The sequence below is a fragment of the Pan troglodytes genome, chromosome 7 (genome assembly GCF_028858775.2).
Source record: "Pan troglodytes isolate AG18354 chromosome 7, NHGRI_mPanTro3-v2.0_pri, whole genome shotgun sequence".
Classification (NCBI taxonomy): Eukaryota; Metazoa; Chordata; class Mammalia; order Primates; family Hominidae; genus Pan; species Pan troglodytes.
The window spans coordinates 150,548,782-150,573,115 of NC_072405.2; the positions used below are offsets into that span (position 1 = coordinate 150,548,782).

The window sequence follows — 24,334 nt, forward strand, 5'->3', positions numbered from 1 at the left end:
AAGAGACCAATAAAGAAGCCATCACCATACACAGTGGCAAGACCTCCTGTGGCACTAAGTCAGAGCAGCCCGAGGCAGCAAAGGAGACCCAGGAGCCCAGGCTTAGGCAGGCTTTCCAGAAAGGGCAGCCAAGCCAGAGCCCAGAGGATAAATGCTCCGGAGCTGAGGAGGCAGGAGGGGTGGGAGAAGTCAGCATGGCGTGCCCGGGGAGGAAAGGGTGTGTCTATGGCAGATGGCAGGAGCATCCAGGAAGCCAAAATTAGCTCCTGACAGCAATGCGACTCCAGCTGAGGAGGAGAGGTGGCCACAGATGAAGCCAAGCATGGGGCAGAGGCTCGGCCACACAGGGCCACGGGGGCCACAGGGGCCACACAGGGCCGCGGGGGCCAGGGCGACAGCAGCCACTCATGGATTTCTGAAGACAGAAGCAGGTGAAGACTTTTGCTTCAGAAAGAAAGGGGGATTTTGTAATGAATAATGGGCACACGATTACCACTGAGTTTATTTGAGGTAAGGAAAAAATGTTTTCCAGTTGCTAAGCTGGGAGGGCAAGTTAAATTACAGGAGATGTGAGAAAAGTTTGCCACATAGACTGTAATTTTCTGTTATTCAATATTAGCTTGCTTGTTCAAGTATCAACCAAACTCTATAACCAATTAATTAAGTTCAGAGTACCAGATGAAGGCTTTTATGCCAGAGAAGCACCTTCTACCTCACCCAAATTGGTCCCAAAAGGAGGGTGGGTAGGAAAGCATGAAATTAAGGTAGTATCATTAAATTTCTCAAAGACTAAGAGTATACAAAGTTTTTAAAATAAGACACAAATGAACAACATTTTTAAAAGAAAAAATCATTGAATGAACCACATTAAAGTTAAGAACTTCTGTTCATCCAAAGCCACCACTAAGAGGTAAAGGCAAACAAATCATTAGTATGGGAGAGGATGGTCACGCCACGCGTCCAAGAAAGAGCTCACACCAAGGGTATACATAAAGAAGTCCTCCAAGTCAGGAGAGATGGGGAAGGGGAGGGAGAAACAGAGATCGAGACAGAGAAGACAACCAATGGGGGAAAAAAGGGCAAAGTCCTCATACAAAAGAGGATATACGAGTGGCCAGAACATTGGAAAAGTGCTCAACTTCACCAATCATTGGGGAAAAGCAAATTGAAACCCGAATGCTACACCAGTATATACCTCACTCTTACCACTCTCAAGAATGAATAACATGACTGCAAACACCAAGTAAAGGCAGGTGAAATGAATCTATGCCATCAGAAGTCAAACAGTGGTAGCCTTAGGCAGAGAAGTGGCTAGACATCTGATGCACAAAACTTCAATCCTCATGACAACTCTACAAAATGGTGGTGTCTGTGGCAATAGCAATAGTGGCAGTGGTGGTGGTGGTAGTGGTAGCAGCAGTGATGGTGATGGTGCTTGTGAGGATGGCAGTAATGGTGGTGGTGGTGGTGTTAGTGATGGTGGTGACAGGGGTGATGGTGGCAGTGGTAATGGTGGTGGTTGTGGTGGTTATGGTAGTGATGGTGATGATGGCGGTGGTTGTGTTGATGATGAGGTGATTGTGGTGGTGGCAATGGTGATAGTGATTACAGTGGTGGCAATGATGATGGTGATGGTGGCGATGGTGATGGTGATGGTGGTAGCAGTGATGGCAGTGGTTATGGTGGTGATGGTGGCAGTGGTGAGGGTGGTGGTTGTGTTGATAGTGGTAGTGGTGGTGGTGGGGGTTGGGGTGGTGTTTGTGGTGGTGACAGTGGTGGTGGCAGTTGTGACAGTGGTGGTTGTGGTTGTTATAGTGGTGATGGTGGTTTTGGTGGTCACAGTGGAGAGAGTGGTGGTTGTGGTGTAGTGGTAGTGAGGGTGGTGGTGATGATGGTGATCGTGATGATGGTGATGGTGGCGATGATGATGATGGTGATGGTGGTGCTGGTGATGGCAGTGGTAGTGATGGTGATGGTGGTGGTGGCAGCGGTGATGCCGGTGGTTGTGGTGGCAGTAGTGGCAAGAGTAGCAGTGTATTAATTCACTTTGCATTGCTATAAAGGAATACCTGAGGCTGGCTAATTTACAGGGAGAAGAGGTTTTATTTGGGCCCACAGTTCCACATCCTGTACAAGCACGGAGCTGGCCTCTGCTTCTGGTGAGGGCCTGAGGAAGCTTCCATTCATGGCAGAGGAGGGCAAAGCGGGAGCAGGCAGTCACACAGTGAGGGGAGAGGGGAGGAGGCACCAGGCTCTTTCGAACAACCAGCACTAATGAGAACTAACAGAGTGAGAACTCATTCACTCCCATGAGACGAGCACCCAGCCATTCATCAGGGATCCACCCCCATGACCCAAAACCCCCCACCAGACCCCCCTCCAACACTGGGGATGATATTTCAACATGAGAGGTGGAGAGGACACACACCTAAACCACAGCAAGTAGTAACTTGTGTGAGAACAAATCTGAGTGCTTATATGCCAAGCACTGTCTCAAGTGCTTCACACATATTATCTCATTTAATTCTCAGTTAAATCAATGAGATGTAGGTACCATTCTCAGTGTTATTTTACAGAACAGTAGGGCCAGACAGTGCCCTCCCCAGAGGTCTGGGTGCCCCAAGCTGAGACGCCAGCACCGGAGCCGGGCCACTCCTCTGAGGTCTCAGTTGCCGCTCCTGGGTACTTCCTCTCAACTTCTGGGCCACACTCGTCCAACCTCTTCACAGGCTGTGCCAGCCCAGGGCAGGAGCTGCCTCCCTCCTCGCACCTCCTGTTGCTTTACATTATCTTTGCCTCTCAAACACTCTGCACCTGTCAGCCATTGTTCATAGCGATTCTTTCTGTTCTGGTGTGGCCTGTCTCCTGCCTGGCCCCGGAGTGACACAAGGAGGGACCTGGCCACCGACAGCTGTGATCCAGCTCGGCTTGGGCTGCTATGCCACTAGTTCCCTTATCCTAGAGACAGGCCGCCTGTGTTTTTATTATTGAAAATGCAGGTGAGGCTTGCAGTGAAGCCTTTCACACACAGGTTGTGTGATCAGTGAGCTCCAATGCCTCCTTCCCCTCCCACCCCAGGCCTCCCCTTTCTTGGCCAAAGGCCTGGCACAGAAAAGGTAACCCCTCGGCATTCCTGCTGCTCCAGGCATCTGCCCAGGCCCCTCTGCCTGGCTTTCATTGTTGGGGTACTTTTGGGTGCTGTGTTGCCTACTCGGGGAACAGCTTTTCCTTAGTCCTCCCAGGGTCCCACTTCCGCTCTCGCCCTCCCTCTAACCCAGTTTCCACGACACCTGTGGCCGATGCTTTGTTACGGGGGGGTTGAAATGATTTCCTTGTTTCACAGGGAATGGTTTTATTTTCACTGTTTCTTCATACTTTGTTGTTCGGGGGAGATTTCAAGAGAAAGAGTAGAATAAAAATGCTACTCTTCTGCCATCTTTATGCAGAAACCATGCCAAATTAACAACTGCCAGCAGGTTCTGTACTGGGCCCCGGCTCCCCAGGGGATGGGACACCTCCCTGTGATCTCCTTGGGGCTGAAGCGAAGCCTAAGATGAATGCAAGAACCACTCCTCAGGGACAAGGGAGCAAGACGAACACATCAGACTTGCATTTTTAATAACTATTTAGCATATAACAATTTGCCACTTACGGCCTCACTCAATAAAAAATACACTTCTTATTCCATGTTGTGTGACTAGCACTGAAAGGAAAAAGGAAAAAAAAAACCCACAGAAAAGGGAAGGATTCAAGACAAGAAAATATAAAATGAATGTGCACTGACAAGCTACAGGAGACTTCCTGCTCCATGCCCACTCCCTGCTCTGGGCACACCCGGCCCTCCTGAGCAAGAACACAAGGTGGGCTGCCCCACGGCTCCAGCCCCGTGACCATGCACACAAATCACTAGAGGACAAGCCTGGGTCGCTCCCCAGGGCAAGGCTCCTTCCAGGGCAGACACGGACCGGGAGAAGGGGTTAGCAATGCGGACGCAAAGCTTCGTGCTTTACTTCCTACAGACACAGATTTCTATCAAAATCAGTGGAAGAAATACGGGAATACAAGATACCCTGAAATTCTCCAGAGCGGTACAAGCCCAAATTAACCCTTTCTTACACACTCCAAACTCATTCTCTCATGACATAATTCTTTGCCTGCAAATTCTCCCAAGCTCAGCCCTGGACCTTCCCTCAAGCTGGAACTAACCAGAGGGTCTCTGGCTCTACCTCTAAGAAACTTGGTTGGTCGCATTATAATGTCATTAGCATGGGGAGGGAGCCCTCTGCCAGGAAGTAACATGTGATTAGTACATCATCTACTGGAAACTTAACCAGAACCAGTCAAACTCCCCTTGTATGCCTGGTTCATCTCACCCATAGGTCAAAAGCACATAAAACACCCCAAAGTCCTGCTAACTTGTTTTCCCTTTTTCATTCTCTGTCTGGTCTCACTAGCCTACAATTTCTCTAACTGTATTAAATTACCCGGTTTTATTTCCACATATTACTCTTGATACTTTTCCCTCTTCCTATACAATACATTCCCCCTTTGATCAATGCACTCACCAGCCTCTGACACACCAGGTGTCCTGCCAAACACGACCTCCCTAGTTCACTCTTGTAATGTATGTGCTAAATACTACCCCCCCATTTATCCAAGAGGAAATCGAGGCACAGGAGTAACAGTTCCCCAAGGACAAATAGCTAGTAAATGGTGAAGTCCAAATTTCAACACAGGTCCCCTGACCCCGTACTACGCGAGCTGGATGCATGATGGGTTGGATCCCAAACAGACTCTTTCCAGGCCTGCTAATGCTTCTCTCCCATTCATTGAAGAAATAGTTCTGCTGAGTAGCTGATGGATGTTGAGGTCTGGGAAAGGGCACTGGGGATATAGAGGTGTGTGCTCGGTCCCACTGTCTTCTGCTGTGTGTCTTTCATGAAGAACTGGTTTCCCACTGTCATGATGGCACCAAGCCTCCCCAAGGCTCCTGCACTCAAGCTCTCAGCCTGTAAGCTCTCGCCTGACTTCTACTGACTTCAACTGAATCCACAAAGAAGTTTTTAGATACTCTGAAAACTGAGTATTTAAAGTATCTCTTCTACAAGTAAACAATACAAACATTCCCAGGATCAAAGCTGCTTACAATACCTACCTTTAGTGGTGAGAACTTTCGAGGTGACCTCCAGTTTCTCCAATGGTTCCATTCCAATATTTTCCAATTTAATGATTAGTTGCTGACTTTCTCCATTGTAAAGCTGGACAGATACATTAGTAGATATTTCATCACCAGAAGAAGGTTGCAATGAATGTGCAGATCTAAAATAAGAAGAAGAAATTTAAAAAAGAAAGAAGGAAGAAGCCAAGGCCATTTGAAAATTACTCACTTCCCAAAGAAGAATCACCATACTCGTGCATTTCAGAAACAGGGGCTAGGAAATCTTGGCTTCATACATGGAGTTCAGTACCCAGCTATCAGGAATGGAAAGTGAGCTGCCACATGCCTCATGCTTTCCTCATGCAGACACGTCCAGGTCTTCGTGTGTCATAAACGTGAACACCCTCACTCAGCCTTCATTTCTCATGCATATGTGAAGCATAAAAATACTTAATTACTAAGTTATGGGGTATAAAAATTACATGATGAATTCATTCAAATAAACCATGAGGCCGCTGTTCTCTCAAAATCTAAAAAATGTCATGCTTAGAAGTACCTTGGGAAACTCCATAGATTTAAGAGGAAAATGTATACCAACCATTCCAGCTGCTAACATAGAGCTGAGGCCAAAGAGGAAAGAGAAGCTGTCCCACAGACCCCTTCCTACAGGTACAAACTGTAAGGAATGCCCACCAACACCTGGCGTCACATGAGGGCAGCTGGGCCAGGCCCTGGGGTCAGGCAGTATCTGTGGGGCTCCATCCTCACACCAGTCAGGTGAGGCCCTGGACTACGGGATAGGCCAAGGCAGCCAAGCCAGATGAACGTGCAACACAGAAGCCAGGGCGTCCCCGAGGCTCCTGCACTCAAGCTCTCAGCCTGTGAGCCCTCACCTGACTTCTATTGACTTTAACTGAATCCACAAAACTAACTGTCCTGGTTGCATCCTTCCCAATCCACAGGCTGCAAACAGTGGGTTGGGAAGGAGGTCACTGGTGATCACAGAGAAAATATATCTGGTAGCACAATGGGGACAAATGCCAGCGGATGACAAATAGAGGCATGTGACAGGTGAGGTTAAACACACACGGCTCCCTGGAGAAGTTTGGCCACAGGACAAAGGAGCAGACAGAGGAGGTGGCCAGAGCGGGGAGGCCAACATGTTCTCCTGGGGCCTGAAGGTTTCCTGCGTACCCCACTACCTTCTTCCTGTCCCTGAAGGATTTCCACAGAGAGCCACAATTAGTCCAGCATACTTGAGCCAACATCGTGTGCTTAGTGCATCCAGAAACGGCTCATGAAGTCAACTAAGCGGACTGTGGATCACCCCACTCCAGACACTCTCCAGAAGTCTTTCCAATGCCCAGCTCCTCCTGGCCCTGCTCCCGGTCACAGCACACAGGATCGGAGTCGGATCTGCTTCCCACGCCATGGGAGCACTTGGTGTCACACACTATTGGTCCAAAGGACAGAAAAGAATGTTCCAGACTCAGACCTCTGCCACCCAAGGGAAGACATGCTGCTTAACACAAGCCAAGCTCATGGTGCCGGGCACGTGTTTCCTGGGGGCTTCCAGATACAGACTCTGATAGAGGAGCTTCTGCATCCAAACCAAATTTTGGTGAAACAACTGCATAATAAATCAAGGTGAGCTCCTTGGAATTTAAATATCTTTAACGTTCATGAGTCAAGAAATAAACTTCCTCTGTCAAGGAAGGAAAATTGGACTCGTGTCCTTACCATAAAGGGCTTTTTCCCATCTTTTAGCAGGCAGCCTTTCTCAAGCAAAAGTTTATAGTCAATGTGGATTTGCAGAGAAGGTATCGGAAAAACATAAAACATTGCCAAGATTCACTATTTATGTCTCAAACAACAGGATTTTGAAACAAAACAAAACAACGCTTGACCTGGCAGTCACGGGGCCTGGGCCTAACACAGGCCCTGACGGTCCCAGCTGCAGCATCCCAGTTGTCGTGAGCAGTGGAGTTTGGGTGGGACTCGGGCTGGCACTGAAAAGGAGCTGAGTCCTGAACAGGCCATGGCACTAAAGAGATGGCAGCAGGGACCCCACTCCAGCCAAGGTCAGGCCCCCAGGGAGGGGCTGCAGAGGCTGGGCAAGGGTCAGGTCCAGTCTCCTAGGAGGAGATGGGGACCGGGAGCTTCTTGGCAGAGAGAAACTCCAATGTGGGACTATGGGCAAACTGTGGGAGGTAGGAGTAAGGTCTATGGTGACGAGACTCTCTTGTTTAAGGAGATGGCCCCTCATATGAGGTCTGTGTTGGGTGAGGCAGCCCCTGGGTCTGAGCAGCACAGGAAGTGCAAGGGGAGTCACTGGTGCCTGAAGCTTGGCACGCCTGTGTCCCCCGAGCACTCTGTGGGCTCAGCTGCCCTTCCTGTAGCTCTGCCCTCCCCACCCCTGCACCGGACCAAAAGTTTTTTCAAGACAGGGACAATTTTTTTTTTTTTTTTTTTTTTTGAGATAGTCTCGCTCTGTCGCTCAGGCTGGAGCGCAGTGGCACAATCTCCACTCACTGCAACCTCCGCCTCCCGTGTTCAAGCGATTCTCCTGCCTCAGCCTCCCGAGTAGCTGGGATTACAGGCTCATGCCACCATGCCCAGCTAATTTTTTTGTATTTTTAGTAGAGATGGGATTTGGCCATGTTGGCCAGGCTGGTCTCGAACTCCTGACCTCAGGTGATCCGCCTGCCTTGGCCTCCCAAAGTGCTAGGATTACAGGAGTGAGCCACCGCACCCGGCCGTGACAATATTTTTATCTTGCATTATCAGCTCCTACCCAGCCAGGCAACTGGCACATAGCAGGTACTCACTAAGTATGTATTGAACAAATTAATAAGCATCTCAAACTGGAACCACTGTGCGACACAGAAAAGCACGCTAGCAGTAGTCAAGATGGGCCTGGAACAGAGTGGCCTGCTGCACACTTCACAGCTGCCTCCTGCACACTTCACAGCTGCCTCCTGCTGAGCCTCACCCTGTGCAGTGCATCTCTGCATGGCTGCCTGGCCACGGAGAAGGCAGGACAACGCAATTCCACAGGAGATGCCATCAGGCCACCTGCTCCTGACCTCTGCTCTCATCACTGTCAGTGCTCAAGGCACCACTCCCGCCAGGCTCCATCTGGGCACCCGCGACTCCCATCCTGGAATGCTCTCTGCCGCGTCCCACTGGCTGCCTACCAGCTCTGCTCCTCTGCGCGTCTCCTCCGCAGAGGCCTTTCCTGAGAAGTTCCCTGCAAAGCAGGCCTGGCCATCTGACGCTGCTTGGCAAAGTGACCTGCCTTCTGTCTCTGAAGGCCTGCCTCTTCTGGACATCTCATCTCATCTCGTCTGACCCACTGTGTTTTCATCACAGCGCTGAATTCTCCTGCGCCATGATCTGTATTTATTGGGTTGGTTGACTTGTTGTTCCCTCTTCTTTGCATTTTCTTCCATGCTTGATTATCTGACCAATTGTTGTGGATCTTGTAAGGCCCAGTTGAATACCACATCTTCTGGGAAGCCTTCCCGAACCCCAAAGACAGGGTCAACCTCTACTTTGTTTTTATATTACAGGGCCAGTTAGCAAATTTGACTCTAGTTAGTCTGAGTACCTCCTTCCAGACTGAGAGCTCATACAAGGGCAGCGGCCTAGGTTGAGGGCATTTTTTATTCATTGCATTTTTTATTAATTGCTAGTCCTATAGCACAGGGCCTAAAGCACATGGTAGGTGTCGATAAATGTTTGTGAGTAAATTTAATGAATCAGTCACTGGAATGTTCATATTAGACTAATAACAATCAAAACTCAAAGAATAGTCACATTTTATTTCAGGAAGTCACCTTAGAAAAATATATACATTATATACAATTTTTTAAAATAAGAAATAAAAAGCAAACATTTTAACTCCAAATCGGTTCCACTGGACCCTCCTCCTCCAGCCCCTGGTCCTCATCAGGACCATGCTGGGATCCACATTCCTGCCCAGGGCCCAGGCTCGGTGCCGTGGTGGCCGCCCACAGCAGCACATCTTGTTGAGAGGTAGCAGGTACCAGAGCATGCATGCACCCCCGTCACAGTGCATCCGCAGGACAATAAAAATGGGGGATCAGAGGCATTATCTTTGGAAATGATTCTAAACACAGGAGAAAAATGTGGGGTGGGCAAAGAGAAGCAGCTAGAGGACCTGCTTTCTTCACTGCCTTTTACAGCTGGCAGGGACCTTCGGGGACACCTTATTAGCAGGACAAATGACAAAGTTAAAGTACCTCTTCTCAAGTTACTTTTCCTTTTTGGTAATCTGCCCTTAGCGTTTCTTCGCCTTAAGCCACCCCCCGCCCTTTTGCTGGAGCGCCGGCTGGGGCTCGCTAAGCTGGAGACGGAGCCACAATCTCCTTTACGAGCTCTCTCAGTGCTCACCTCCAGCTTTTGTTGGGCGGCTGGTGCCCTGTACGGGCCTGTGAGCGCGTGCCGTGAAACTGTAGCTGAAGCGAGTGTCCTTCCTAGCCTAGCGCCCACTGGGTGCCACCGTTCTACGGACAGCAGTGGCAGAATTTCAGCAGCCAAAGCCAGAGCTGGGAGTCTGAGCGTCTGGCTGTTCAAGCTAATGTGCTTGGAAGCGTCCAGGCCCGGGAAGTCCTGGTGGCAGGCTCAGCGGAAATCATGTGTCCATCCAACACTGAAGCCTTGCCAAAATTCATCTTTCTAAATAGCATGTGCAGGTATAAAATCCACCTAGCTTAAGTATGCAATGCAATCATTTTTGGTAAATTTACAAATCACTGATACCCAGCGTTTTTTTGTTTTGTTTTGTTTTGTTTTTATTTTGAGACAAAGTCTCGCTCTTTGTCCCCCAGGCTGGAGTGTAATGGCGCGATCTCGGCTCACTGCAACCTCTACCTCCCAGGTTCAAGCGATTCTCCTGCCTCAGCCTTCCAAGCAGCTGGGATTACAGGCTCCTGCCACCATGCCCAGCTAATTTTTGTATTTTTTTTTTAGTAGAGACGGGGTTTCACCATGTTGGTCAGGCTGGTCTCCAACTCCTGACCTAAGGTGATCCGCCCGCCTCCGCCTCCCAAAATGCTAGGTTTACAGGCATGAGCCACCGTGTCCAGCCTGATACCCAGTTTTAAAACACTTGCAGCACCCCAAAGAGATGCCGCAGGAGCACTTCCAATCAATTTAGTCCCCACACCACTGGCAGCCTCAGGCAGCCACTGAGCTATGTCCTGCCGCTAGAGACCTGCTTTCTGGATGTTTCACATCAGAGGACTCACGCTCTGCGCCTCTCACATCTGGCTTCTTGCACTCAGCAGCTCGCCTCTGAGGCTGGTCTGCACTGGGGCACATGTCCCTTCGTCCCTTCATTGCGGAGTGGTGTTCCACTACAGGGACACACCACATTCTGCTGACCCATTCACCAGCTGACGGCCATCTGGGCCCTTTCCAGTTTTCTGACTGTGAACGATGCTGCTATGAACACTCGCACACAGGTTTCTGTGTCAACATATGTGTTCCGTTGTCTTGAGCAGGTACCTAGGAGTGGAGTTGTTGGGTCATATGGTAAACTTATGTGTAACTTCTGAAGAAACTGCCAATGTGTTTTCAAAAGAGATGTCCCATCAGCATCCCCATCGGCCTTGCACGAGGCGTCCAGCTTCTCCGAAACCTTGCAGCCCTGCTATCGTTGAGCCCTGTGAGCGGGTGTGAACTGGAGCCTCACATGGTGCCAGTTCAGAGACTAATGATGTCAACCATCCTTCCAGGTTGCTTACGAGCTATTTGTATATCTTGTGGTGAAATAGGTACTCAAATCTCTTGTCCATTTTTTAAATTAGGTTGTTTGCCTTATTTTTATTAAGTTTTAAGAGTTCTTAATGTGAATATAAGCTCTTTATCAGATATTTAATATGCAAATATTTTCTTCCAGTCTGTAACTTTCATTCTTTTAATGGTGTCTTTGGAAGCGTAAAAGCTTTTAATTTTGATGAAGTCCAATCTGTCAACGTTTTATTCCAGGGATCCTGCTTTTGGTGTCACATCAAAGAACTCTGCCCAATTCAAGGTCATGATAATTTTCTTTTATTTTCTTCTAAAAGTTATATATTTTCAGCTTTTAAACTCAGGTCTACGATCCCTTTTGAGTAAATGTTGTCTGTGTTTCATTTTATTCCCCGATTATACGTCAGTGTCTCCACCTCTCCTTCCTCTGTCGAAGACCGCCCTGCCTGCCCTTGCACCCGGCCAATTCCTCCTCCCCCCCATCAAGCCTGTTGTCGCCTCCTGGAAGAACTCTTCCCTGAGTCCGTGACCTCCCCCAGCACGTGGGACCTCCCACATCGCAGTCCTGACGACAGTGCACTGTGATTATTTGGCAACTTGTCAATTTCTCCACTTGACAGAACTTCCCGTGAGGACAGAGACCAAGACTGTCATGATCAGTGCTACAGCCCCATCACCCAGCACAGCAACTGGCAAATGAAAGGGTCTATTGAACACATGAATGGGCTTTAAAAACATTTCAGAAAATCCCAAGACACATTTTATAAAAATGGCCAAAAGGATATCCATTAAAAGTGTTATTCGTAAGTGCAAAAATTAAGAACAGGCTGGATGTGGTAGCTTGTGCCTGTAATCCCAGCACTTTGGGAGGCCAAGGTGGGCAGATCACTTGAGGTCAGGAGTTTGAGACCAGCCTGGCCAATGTGGCAAAACCCCATCTCTACTAAAAACACAAAAATTAGCTGGGCGTGGTGGCGGGTACCTGTAATCCCAGCTACTCGGGAGGCTGAGGCAGGATAATTGCTTGAACCTGGGAGGTGAAGGTTGCAGTGAGCCGAGATTGCGCCACTGCACTCCAGCCTGGGCGACAGAGCCAGACTCCACCTCAAAAAAAAAAAAAAAAAGATTGTGCCACGGCACTCCAGCCTGGGCAACAGAGCAAGACTCTGTCAAAAAAAAAAAAAAAAAAATTGAGACCATCCCAAATTCCAATAGCAAGGAAATTAATGGGTATGCAATTTTGAGATATCTTTATGATGCGCTTTGTTGAAGCAATTAAAATTGAATTTTCTCAAGAATTTGTAAAGGCATGAAGAAAAGCTTACGTTACGTGGTTATGCAAAAAGTAATCTATAATACTATATATGATGTCGTGTAATCTCAACTATTCAAATACATATTTTTAAATAGGATGGATAAAACACTGGAAGGAAATATCACAACAAATCATTTATAGTAATTGCTTCTGGAACTCCTGAGATTTCTTTTTCTTTCTTTTTTATGTTTTCCTGTAATGCTAAAAAACAAATAAACAAGATCAAAACTATTTCTTAGAAGATAAGAGTTGGCCGAGCACGGTGGCTCACACCTGTGATCCCAGCACTTTGGGAGGCCAAGATGGGTGGATTGTTTGAACCCAGGAGTTCGAGACCAGCCTGGGCAACATGGCGAAACCCCATCTCTACAAAAAATACAAAAATTAGCCAGGTGTAGTGGTACAAACCTGTAGTCCCAGCTACTTAGGAGGCTGAGGTGGGAGGATCGCTTGAACCTGGGAGGTGGAGGTTGCAGTGAGTCGAGATTGCAATACTGCACTCCAGCCTGGGCGACAGAGTGGGACCTTGTCTCAAAAAATTAATTAATTAATTAAAATATAATATAATATAAAAGTTTAATTAAAATTCCCTTTTTTTTTTTTTTGAGACAGAGTCTCGCTCTGTCGCCCAGGCTGGAGTGCAGTGGCGCGATCTCGGCTCACTGCAAGCCCCGCCTCCTGAGTTCACACCATTCTCCTGCCTCAGTCTCCTGAGTAGCTGTGACTATAGGCACCCGCCACCACGCCTGGCTAATTTTTTTTTTTATTTTTAGTAGAGATGGGGTTTCACCGTGTTAGCCAGGATGGTCTCAATATCCTGACCTTGTGATCCGCCTGCCTCAGCCTTCAAAGTGCTGGGATTACACGTGTGAGCCACCGCGCCAGGCCAAAATTCCCTATGTTTTTAAGGGAATTCCTAAATTCCCTAATTTTGTTTTTCAAAAGAATTATGATTCCATAGGCTAATTTCACATTCTGTTCTGATCACGGTAAGAAAGATTTCAACTTTGTTCTAATTCGTTTGAAGCAAAGCGTATTGATGTTGCTTATCTTACAGAAATCCTTCACCTATATTCTGGTCAGAAGAATTACAGGCTCTTTGTGCCATTAAAAAAAAAAATGTAGGACCAAAAATGATGCCTCAGAGCCACTCTGCTCTGTGACCCTCGTGCACACTACCTGGGCAGAGAGGTGCTGATCTGCAGTCTTGGCAACGCGGGAATGACTTCGACTGTGGAGCCACTGGTTTTTATTCCTGGCAGGTTATCCAGCAAACAGTCACTGAACACACCGAAGACCGTGGTATGGTAACCTGGAATAGAAAATGAACATCTTCACTCCACTGGCAAGGCTTTGGGTCTCACGCCCACGGCTGAAGCAGTGCAAAGAGTACGGGGCTCCTCTTCAGAAGACCTGAGTTCCGAAGCTGCCCGGGGCCCGCCGGCGCTCACCCACACTCCCGCCCTCAACCCCACCACCCTCACTGTCCTCGTACGTGATGGGGAGGATAACAGCATCTGCATTCCTGTTTCACAAGGCTGGCTGGGCCCAAAAGAAAGACTATATATGTGAAGGTCCTTGTAAACTATAAATATCTACTTAATAATCAGTATCTCATCCCTTTACTCATTTGCTTTTCAGATTTATCCATCTCTAAAACGAGAATGTTAATATTCTTTCCCAGGACATAATGTGACTTAATGAGTATGTGAAAAATGCTTCAAAGCCTTCTGTTGAGAGATGAAAGTTCACACACGAGCCAATTGTTATTGTAGCTGCTGCTGATATGGCAGATGTGCTGTATGTGTATAAGCACCATAATTTAAGATTAGCAAATTTCCCATGTTAAAAAAAAAGTCCACTGGTTAGATAATCACTTGAAATTGTTTAAGCAAAGCTTTAAAATGGCTTTTGAAATTTCACGAGATAATTATTATAAACAACATTCACTCTGTAACAAAATTAAACAATACCCCATGGCTAGATGCCTAGGGTGACAACTTTTCTGCATTCATATGAAACTATTCCATACCAAAAGGAGAGGCAGGCACTCCCTCGTGGGCAAATCAGGGACCTTACACAGCCTCAATCAGCCCCGTGCTCACCTCCTGCCAGCTTAAAGCTGCCCTATCAACACAACTCCCATTCAGAGCAGCCACGCTTCCTCTAAAGTATACCTCTTCAAAGACGTCTTTAACTGGCAAACATTCTCCTCCCCAAAACCACATCTTGCACTAATGTCCTTTCTATAAAACCTGGTATGACATGGTTTCGTCTGCTAAGCAGCCATTATTTTGCGATTCTTAATTTAAATCAGTCATTTTCCTTTTCTTACCTGTTGCTTAAAATAACTGCCATATAAACCCAAAAGTCTGAGGACAAATAGCACATTACAATGTCTGATAATACAAGGTCAGTCCTTTTGACTTCGTTCCCAAAGTGGGCCAAAAATGAACACTCACTAGTCTGGACCCAGGATAAACCACTAAGAACTGCGTGACTAAGGCTCTGACTCCTCAACTGTGAACATACTAGTTATGGTTATGTGCTATTCTGAATCAAGCACTTCACTCCTCGTTACTCCTCTCTCATCCATTCCTATCTCCTATGCTCCACTGCCAGGCCACGGCTATGGTCCTACCTCTGTCCCTTTCTCCCTGGGTCATCGCTGAAGCTTGATCACTGCTGTCCCTGCCTCCAGTCCTTCCCATCTCAACAGGGATCCTGGATCCTGAGGGATGGCTCTGAACTGCCCACCTGACCACATCTCTCTTCAAATAACGCAGTAGCCCCAATGCCCTCCGGAGAAAGCCAGCATCCTTTGGCACCGTGTGTAAGAACCCAGGTCGGCCCTCTGCCTCCCTTCCAGCCTGTCTCATCCCTGCCACCCTGGCCTGGACCACCCACTCTGACCACCCCCAGGTCCCCCAAATGTACCATGTTCTCTCTTACCACCACGTTGTTCTGCCTGGAACCCTCTTTCTGCCCCCTGTGGACTCCCCCCACAGCCCACCCCCATTCATTTGAATAGTTCCTAGTTAGCCTTCAAGCCTCAGGGTCACTGACCCACCCACTCTCCCTGCTGGGTCCATGCCCAGAGTCATTCGCTCCCACGGCCACTCCACTCCATATTCCCACTTGGGGCAGCACACCCTCACCTACGATTACACCTGCCTCACTCACCCGTAGGGAGCACCCTTCCAGCAAATGTTTGCTCTTCCAGCCAACAAACACACACTGAAGACCTACTGTGTGCCAGGCTCCACACTAGGCACGGAGCTGCAGCTGAGCGAGACACACGAGGCCAGCAAGGAATCTATCGCACAGAGTCAGGAAGGAGACCACCGCACAGGGGCCTAGGCCAGCGAGCCCATGCCGAGGAAGGCTCCCGGAGGAAGGAAAGCCTGTGCTGAGGACTGAGGGAAGCCCAGGAGCCGGCCAGGGTGATAAGCACTCGATGGGACACAGGCAAAGCCTCGGAAAGCCTGGAAAGCTGCCAGAACTAAAGAGTCTTCGGAGACTGAAGTAGGAGGGGAGAGGCAGAGAGGAGGTTGCGGAGGCCAGCAGGAGCCGGACCACACTGGGCTCCAGAGCAACACTTAAGGACTGGGCCTTGATAACAAGGGCCTGGCGACAGCTGTGAGGCTCCCAGTTGAGAGATGTCAGGAGCATATTCACACTAGGAAGATCGCCAGGCCACAGATGGGAGGTGGGTCTGTTAGCAAGCAAGACCAGGGCAAAAACACCAGTCCCAATGCTTTCGTGACAAACCCTAGAAGAGTTATGATCTGCAAGACCGGAAGGGGCAGTGGAGGTGGAGAGAAGCAGCAGTTCTCAGGAAGCACTGAGGGAGGGAGGTGGGGGTGCTGTGACAGACAGCGAGGGTCAGGATGACCCCCAAGAACCCGTTAGGGCAAATGGCTGATGGGAATGCCCGCACTGAGACGGAGGCTTGACGGGGGCAGGGGCAGTTTTGGGGAGGCGAGGTAGGGAGTTCTGATCTGCATGTATTATATGCGAGGCACCCAGGGGCCAGCTGGGAAGGGCTGGAGGTGCAGGCTGGGAAGAAGTCCAGCCCTGGAAATCATCTGCACATTGGAGGAACTGGAAGACAGCAAGGCCAGGGCATTGGTGGGATCACCTAAGGTAGCCTGTGGAAGAGGAAGAGTTAACAGGGCCAGGGAACACAGGGCGAGGGGTGGGGAAGGAAAGAAGTGGGGTGTGAGGAAGGCCTGACTGAGGAGTGGGCTGCAGAAGACAAGAGAGACCCAAACAGAAGGGCCAGAGAGGCAGTAAAACATCCGGAGGGGCAGGGTCACAGCAGCTAGAGCAGAGAGGCGGTAAAGTATCCAGAGGGCAGGCTCGCAGCAGCCAGAGGAGAGGGCATGCCTAGTGGAGGGTCAGCCAGGGACTCAAAGGGCACTGAGGAGCGAATTTAGAAACAAAACTGAAAAGTAGGCCCTGGATTTAGCCCAAAAAATACTGCTTGTGACAGAAGTTTTGGGGAAGTGAAAAGGGCTGAGTCCAGGATGTAGAGGGTTAAAGGCCCTCTGCAGAGGGGAGATTCAGCGTGTATAGACACCCTCTGAGGAGTTCCAGCAAGGAGCAGGAGGAAGGCAGGCTCACTGGAGGAAGACGGCAGAAAGGAGACGAAGCAGAGGGAGGAGGGGCATGGGCAGTGGGGTCAGAGCACAGGAAGGACCCCTCCCACCACCACACATCCCGCACCCCACGAACAGGTTTTTCTCATGCTTCCCAAAGAGACAAGGTCTTCATTATCTTCTAACTGGTTAGGACTGGCATGACGGGCGATCGGCTCTGGACCTCATGGAGGCCATGCAAGGGTTCAGCAGACCCTCCTGAGCAGGAAGCATGAAGGGACTCTCCTTACCGTTCACAGCAATTGTTCCAGTCGTCTGCGGGACCCCGACGAGCGTCACTGGGTACAGACCAGATTCAGCCGGAAGAGAAAGCGCCGCAGGGAGAGACTCGAACTCCACTCCGCTGGTGAGCAGCCCCTAAACCAAGCGACGCAGCATCGTAAGCCCGGAGCAAACCTACTGTGCGTGCTCAGTTCCAAATGCACCTTAAGACATTGGCTATGGCACATCCAGAACTGCTGGAATAAAATCACCAACAGTCTTCACAGAAACCCACAGAGAACTTCGGAGACAGTGTACAGTGTAACGCAAAACCACCTAAACATGGTAAGCACTGCAGGTGCTCAGGCGATAAACCACGGATCCACTTGATTTCAGCCCTGTTTGCTGTCTGATATTTATCATTTTACCAAATGGGAATGTGAACACAAAGAGAAAATATTTTATTTATAAACAAAAATAAATAAAAACATGGCTGGGCATGGTGGCTCACACCTGTAATCCCAACACTTTGGGAGGCCAAGGTGGAAAGAACACTTGAGCCCAGGAGACCAAGACCAACCTGGGCAACACAGTAAGACCCCATCTCTACAAAAAAAAATTTTAATTAGCCAGGGAAGGTGGCATGCACCTGTGGTCCCAACTACTTGGGAGACTGAGGTGGGATGATCACCCGAGCCCAGGAGGCTGAGGCTGCAATGATCACACCACTGCACTCCAGTGTGGGGGACAGAGTGAGACCCTATCTCAATCAATCAATCAATCAAGTGTGGAAATATACCACCAGTTAATATCCCTGCCACACATGTGTGAGTTATCAACTTATTTCAGTATGTACTAAGCTTGCTAGTACAGGCACTAAGCTTGCTAGTGAACAAAACAGGCAGATTCCCTGGCCTCAAGACGGTGGCCCGTGATTGGAAGCAGTACAGGTATGTCGGCCCTCAGGACTTCTCAGCATTGTAACAGAGGTCCTACTCAGGGCACTAAAGCAAGAAAAAGGAAGAAAAGTCATACAGGCAATTACTCACAGAAAACAAAACCAGGGTCAGAAAACGCTATGGAATCTACAATGAAACTTGAACTTTCGAGTACATTTAGCAAAGTGACAGAGTCAGAAAAAAAACGCGTTATTTCTATAGTTTAGCAATAAGCAATTGGGTAAAATATCATTAACAAGCGATCAAAACCATCAACTACATTAGAATAAACCTAACAAATGACAGGCAAGGTTTCATAACAGTTACAGAACACTGCTGAGATAAAGAAGCCCTGGGCGAAGGGGGAAATCCTGGATTCTTTTTAGCGGGTTGGTTTTCTGCAGCAGTATGGTCAAAGCTACCCTGCAACTATCTCAGATATGACAGGACTGAGCATCTAAGTAGATGTGCTGATGTTGGGAGCCCGAGTTCTCACGCGGGAAGAAAGGACACACACAGATGGAGGAAGGCAAGCACCCTCTGGAGAAGTGCTGGAAAGCGAGGGTCCCCGTGAACAGGGCAGATCCTACATGCATGTCTATGGTGCAGACACAGGGGTATACACATGTGTACATATATGTAGGCATATGGGTTTAGATATATATATATGTGTGTGTGTTCTCATGTATGTGTATATGCACACAGACTTTTCCCAACTCTGTCTACAGGAAGCACCCAGAAGCAAAGCCACTCTCTCGGCAGTGAGTACACTTAGTGCCCGGACTTGGAGCCAAGGTGTGAAATGATCTATGTGTGGAACAGATGCAGCAGGCAAGGGTGGAAGCCGAGGAGCCAATTGTCTCTAGGCAAATATATTGGCATTTATTTCTTTTGAAAATAGCTAAAGCAATATGGCCAACTGTGAACATTTTTTAAATGTGAATGGTGGAGATGCGAGTGTGTACTATTCCCTGTAACATTTCATAGGTTTAAAATACTTCCTAATTTAGTTTTTAAAACTTTGCCCATGATTTGTGGGCTATCTCCATGTGGTGCTTTTTATTTTGTTCCCTGCTCTTCCTCATTTGTTATAATAAGCACATATTGTTTTTAAACCAGATAAAAATGAAAGCTACATTTTAAGACCAAAAAAAAAAATGTGTAAGAAAGAGCAGCAGGCATTTGATACTTTAACCACTTTGGGGAAAATTCTCTAAACTGCTTCTCCCTACTAAGGCTGAGACAGAAAGCCACAGGAAAGGCCAGAGCCAAATCCTACTGCAGGTCAGTCCTCACCCAACAGGAGGAGAAGCGCTCCTCCCGAGCGCACCTCGAGACTACAAGCTGAACATCCAGCTGAGCTTCCAGGAGCTCAGACAGATTTCGGGAAACTATGCCACGTGCTAGAGGCCTAAACAGCATTTCAACAGCCACCACGTGTCCACCTGGCAAACTGCAACTCAGCCTGTACTCACAGCCAGGCTGTCACATCTGTCCCAGGAACCCTTCCCTGACTCTCCAGGGTCAGGCAGACTCCCCTCCACATCAGGCCTGCAACACCTCATGCACCCCAACAGAGCCTTGGTCACAGTCACAGCAGGGACCAGGGCCTGATCATCTCTGTCCCCTCAGGGCCTTGCCTGGGGCCCGACACATGGCAAGAGCACTCAGCGAGATACCTGCATGAAGGGCCCGCCTCTTACCCTGAACACCAGTCATAAAACTCTAAAAGACAACGTCCATTCTCGCAGCACCCTCCTTTGCGTGCTGCTGAAAAGTTACACAGCAGCACCACACAGCAATGCAGAGAAGACTTGAGGGATGGAACCTACATTGGCATGGGGAGGGCCTGCTCTGAAAACACAGAATCAGCTTAGAGGGCCAGTACAAATCTCCTTCCCCCTGACTAGAGAATTGGGTAAGCATTTCCAATAGAAGAGATTACAAACTGAATTTTTCACACCCTACACAAAGCACAGAAATGGGACATCAGGATTTCAAAACAAGAGAAAGCTTGCGGTGGTGGTGTGGTCATTTATCCTCCCATTCCACAGCTTGTTCTTCCCCGGGGCCTTGATCATCTTATCATCTTGCAGCAATAAAATAATGCTGATACCGTTGAGTAGCAGGCAGAATGTGGACTTTGCAACCTCAACACATCTCACGTAAGCTTCGAAATTATTATTTCACATCTTATACCCAATCAACTAAGCTCGGCATATGTTCAAATCAGAGGTTTCTTTGTAGGTTCAAATATTTATTGAAAACCAAGCCTAAAGACACAGGAATAACAAAACATGGTCTTCATTTACAATAAGCTTATATGCTTTGGCAAAACAAACATAAAAACAGACACATATCGTAAGATGTGTGCCTCAGACATTAAGTAAAACCTACTTTAATGAGAAGTTTGTATGTTAGCCCAAAAAGGTCAAATGATTGGTGATACATACCATGTTTTCAACTCGAAGTTCAAACGGCATTGGGTTATACACCATCAGCTGAACTTCACACACATCTCCTTGAACCCACTGGAAATCTAGAAAATACACACACATAAATGAATCCATGTATTAGTTGGCATTTTTTCACTTTCTACATGGTTTCCAATTATTCCTCTGGCAATTCACATTCTCAGTGAGGCAGCAGGCTCTATGATCATCTTGAGATGGGTGATTCAAAGCTGCTTTTTCCACCAGCTTTCTCTGAAACAAAGCAAGGCAGCTGTTACTGGCACTTTGATGCCACATGAATGGCGCTTGTCGCTGCCTTCGGCGGGCTGCATTCATGCTGGCATCAGTCCAGATGGCACTGTTCTTGGTACAGAGCCATAAGGCACACTGCGCTTCATGGGGCCCAGAAGCTGGCAACACAGGAAGACGGCACTGGGGTCACTTGTGAGTAACACGGAGTGTGATTTGCCCTATTCCCCTAAGATTGTGAGAGGGGAGGCTTCTCCTCCCCACCCACTCCCAGGTCAACTGCAGTTCAGTACCTGTGCAGGGGCAGAATTCTGATGACGTCCAAAACCCCCAGCCTTGGTGTGCACAACCTGGTGTGCATGCAGTATGTAATCCCCACCTTCAGTGTGAATATGATGATTAGGCTATATTGTAAAACAAAGGTGGAAAGTTTTTGCAGATGTGATTGAGGACCCCAATCCGTTGACTCTGAGTTAATCAAAAGGAAGGTTGTCCTGAATGGGCTTGTTCTAATCAGGTGAGACCGCACAGGAGACCATATCCTTGCCTAGAGGGCCTGTGGAGGGGACCAGGTGGCAAGGGCCTAAGAGCAGCCTCTGGGAGCTGAGAGCAGCACCGGCAGACAGCTGGCAAGAGAACGGGGATCACAGGAAATGAATGAAGAATGGCCTGAGGAGTCGTGAAAGCAGGCCCTTCCCTTAGTTGAGCCTCCAGATGAGGACACAGCCCCAGATGCCACTTGGATTTCAGTCCTGTGAATCCCTGAGCAGAGGACCCAGCTGAAGCCCACACAGATCATGAGGAAGCAGATTTGTGTTGTTTGAAGCCACTGAGTCTGTGGTCATTTGTTACAAAGCAACAGAAAGCTAATTCAGCATCTGTCCCAATTTCCATCACCCCCTCCTCCCTTTACAATCCTCTCTTAGGAAAACCAGAAGGAATTTCAGAATCAATCAACATGTGGCAGGCATGTGTTAGGTGTGAGGCACTTCCACACAGGTTATCTCATTACTCTGCATAAGGATCTCCTGAGATAGGTATGATAACCCCCGTCACTGCAAGGCAAACACTCAAGGTCCAAACGGTAATAAATTGGCCCAGGAACCACACAGCAAGCGAGAGGAGCTGCTGGATTCTGGCCTCTGAACTCAGAGGCACCCCGAGCAGACACGGGTGGCTAACAGGGCAGTGGAGGGCTTTTTCTCTAGCAGATAAGAAAGTCTGTTGACCAGAATTATTCAACTTTCAGAGCTTTCATAAGCATGTTCTCAAGACACAGCTTTTCCCACACACTCTGCAACCTGCACAGAGATGAGGACTGACTCCACCACACCTATGACATCTGACCCAGAGCTGGCATGTTGACATGGCATAAATTCCCTATTTAATAAATGGTGCTGGGAAAACTGGCTAGCCATATGTAGAAAGCTGAAACTGGATCCCTTCCTTACACCTTATACAAAAATTAATTCAAGATGGATTAAAGACTTAAACATTAGACCTAAAACCATAAAAACCCTAGAAGAAAACCTAGGCAATACCATTCAGGACATAGGCATGGGCAAGGACTTCATGTCTGAAACACCAAAAGCAATGGCAACAAAAGCCAAAATTGACAAATGGGATCTAATTAAACTAAAGAGCTTCTGCACAGCAAAAGAAACTACCATCAGAGTGAACAGGCAACCTACAGAATGGGAGAAAATGTTTGCAACCTACTCATCTGACAAAGGGCTAATATCCAGAATCTACAATGAACTCAAACAAATTTACTAGAAAAAGACAAACAACCCCATCGAAAAGTGGGTGAAGGAATGAACAGACACTTCTCAAAAGAAGACATTTATGCAGCCAAAAAACACACGAAAAAATGCTCACTATCACTGGCTATCAGAGAAATGCAAATCAAAACCACAATGAGATACCATCTCACACCAGTTAGAATGGCGATCATTAAAAAGTCAGGAAACAACAGGTGCTGGAGAGGATGTGGAGAAATAGGAACACTTTTACACTGTTGGTGGGACTGTAAACTAGTTCAACCATTGTGGAAGTCAGTGTGGCGATTCCTCAGGGATCTAGAACTAGAAATACCATTTGACCCAGCCATCCCATTACTGGGTATATACCCAAAGGACTATAAATCATGCTGCTATAAAGACACATGCACACGTATGTTTATTGCGGCACTATTCACAATAGCAAAGACTTGGAACCAACCCAAATGTCCAACAATGATAGACTGGATTAAGAAAATGTGGCACATATACACCATGGAATACTATGCGGCCATAAAAAAGGATGAGCTCATGTCCTTTGTAGGGACACGGATGAAATTGGAAATCATCATTCTCAGTAAACTATCGCAAGAACAAAAAACCAAACACCGCATATTCTCACTCACAGGTGGGAATTGAACAATGAGAACACATGGACACAGGAAGGGGAACATCACACTCTGGGGACTGTTGTGGGGTGGGGGGAGGGGGGAGGGATAGCATTAGGAGATATACCTAATGCTAAATGACAAGTTAATGGGTGCAGCACACCAGCATGGCACATGTATACATATGTAACTAACCTGCACATTGTGCACATGTACCCTAAAACTTAAAGTATAATAATAATAAAATTTAAAATTAATTAATTAATTAATTAATACAGTGCCCACCAGGTGAGCTAACAGCTCCCCTAATGCCTGCACCACCATGTACTCATCTGAGCCTCTGGACAATGCAGTGAATGGCCACAGTCTGTGTCAGCAGCACAAATGTTATGCCCGTTCTACAAAAAAGGAGAACCCCCCTGACAGGCTGGCCCGCCTGCCTGTCCTATGGTCCTGAGAAGCAAGAAAACTGAGATTCGAACTCCAGTCTGTCTCCAAAACCTACACTCTTTTCACCCTACTGCTTCACCCCTCAGGACCCCGGAAACTCAGGTCTTGTCCTTCCCTCATCCCAGCTTCCATGCCCCCCACCTCCCAGGCCCACCAGCTTCTGAGGACCTTCAATGGGAGGGGGCTCACCCGACCTCCTCATTTACACAAGTCAGTGGCCAGAGCACAACATGCTCCCAGCCCACCTGACCCCGCCTCACCCAGCCTGCCCGGGGCCACTGATGGTCAGCATCCCAGACCACTCCTCACCACAGATGAAGAAGGTCACTCTCTTTAAACAAGTGGCTAACGCCTGGTAATTAAGAAATGGCTTGCCCTATCATGGTCATGATGATGATGATGATAATAATAAGCCATTTGAAAAATCATTTTCTAGAGTACTGAAAAAATAATGTACACTTAGATGGTCCATGTCTACTAAAGGGTAAATCTAAAATAAACTGTTGATTACATAAAAATTTATTCTTCTTTTTTTTTTTTCTTTTTTTGAGATGGAGTATCACTCTGTACCCAGGTTGGAGTGCAGTGGTGTGATCTCGGCTCACTGCAACTTCCACCTCCCGGGTTCAAACGAGTCTCCTGCCTCAGCCTCCCAAGTAGCTGGGACTACAGGTGTGCGCCACCATGCCCGGCTAATTTTGTTTGTATTTTTAGTAGAGACAGGGATTCACCATGTTGGCCAGGC

The 24,334-nt window shown here is 48.0% G+C and overlaps 1 protein-coding gene across 12 annotated transcripts in view; it reads right to left on the bottom strand.

Moving 5' to 3' along the window:
• The window catches only part of TRAPPC9 (trafficking protein particle complex subunit 9), a 733,986-nt gene that overhangs the window by 544,238 nt on the left and 165,414 nt on the right, over positions 1-24,334 (bottom strand). For all 12 annotated transcript variants that reach the window (XM_001142596.8, XM_063816568.1, XM_063816569.1 and 9 more), the window contains 4 exons: positions 20,505-20,590; positions 17,143-17,269; positions 13,431-13,563; positions 5,156-5,319 (listed from right to left, as the gene is read on the bottom strand). In XM_001142596.8, coding sequence (XP_001142596.4) covers positions 5,156-5,319; positions 13,431-13,563; positions 17,143-17,269; positions 20,505-20,590 — 510 coding nt within the window. The remainder of the gene's footprint in view (positions 1-5,155; positions 5,320-13,430; positions 13,564-17,142; positions 17,270-20,504; positions 20,591-24,334) is intronic.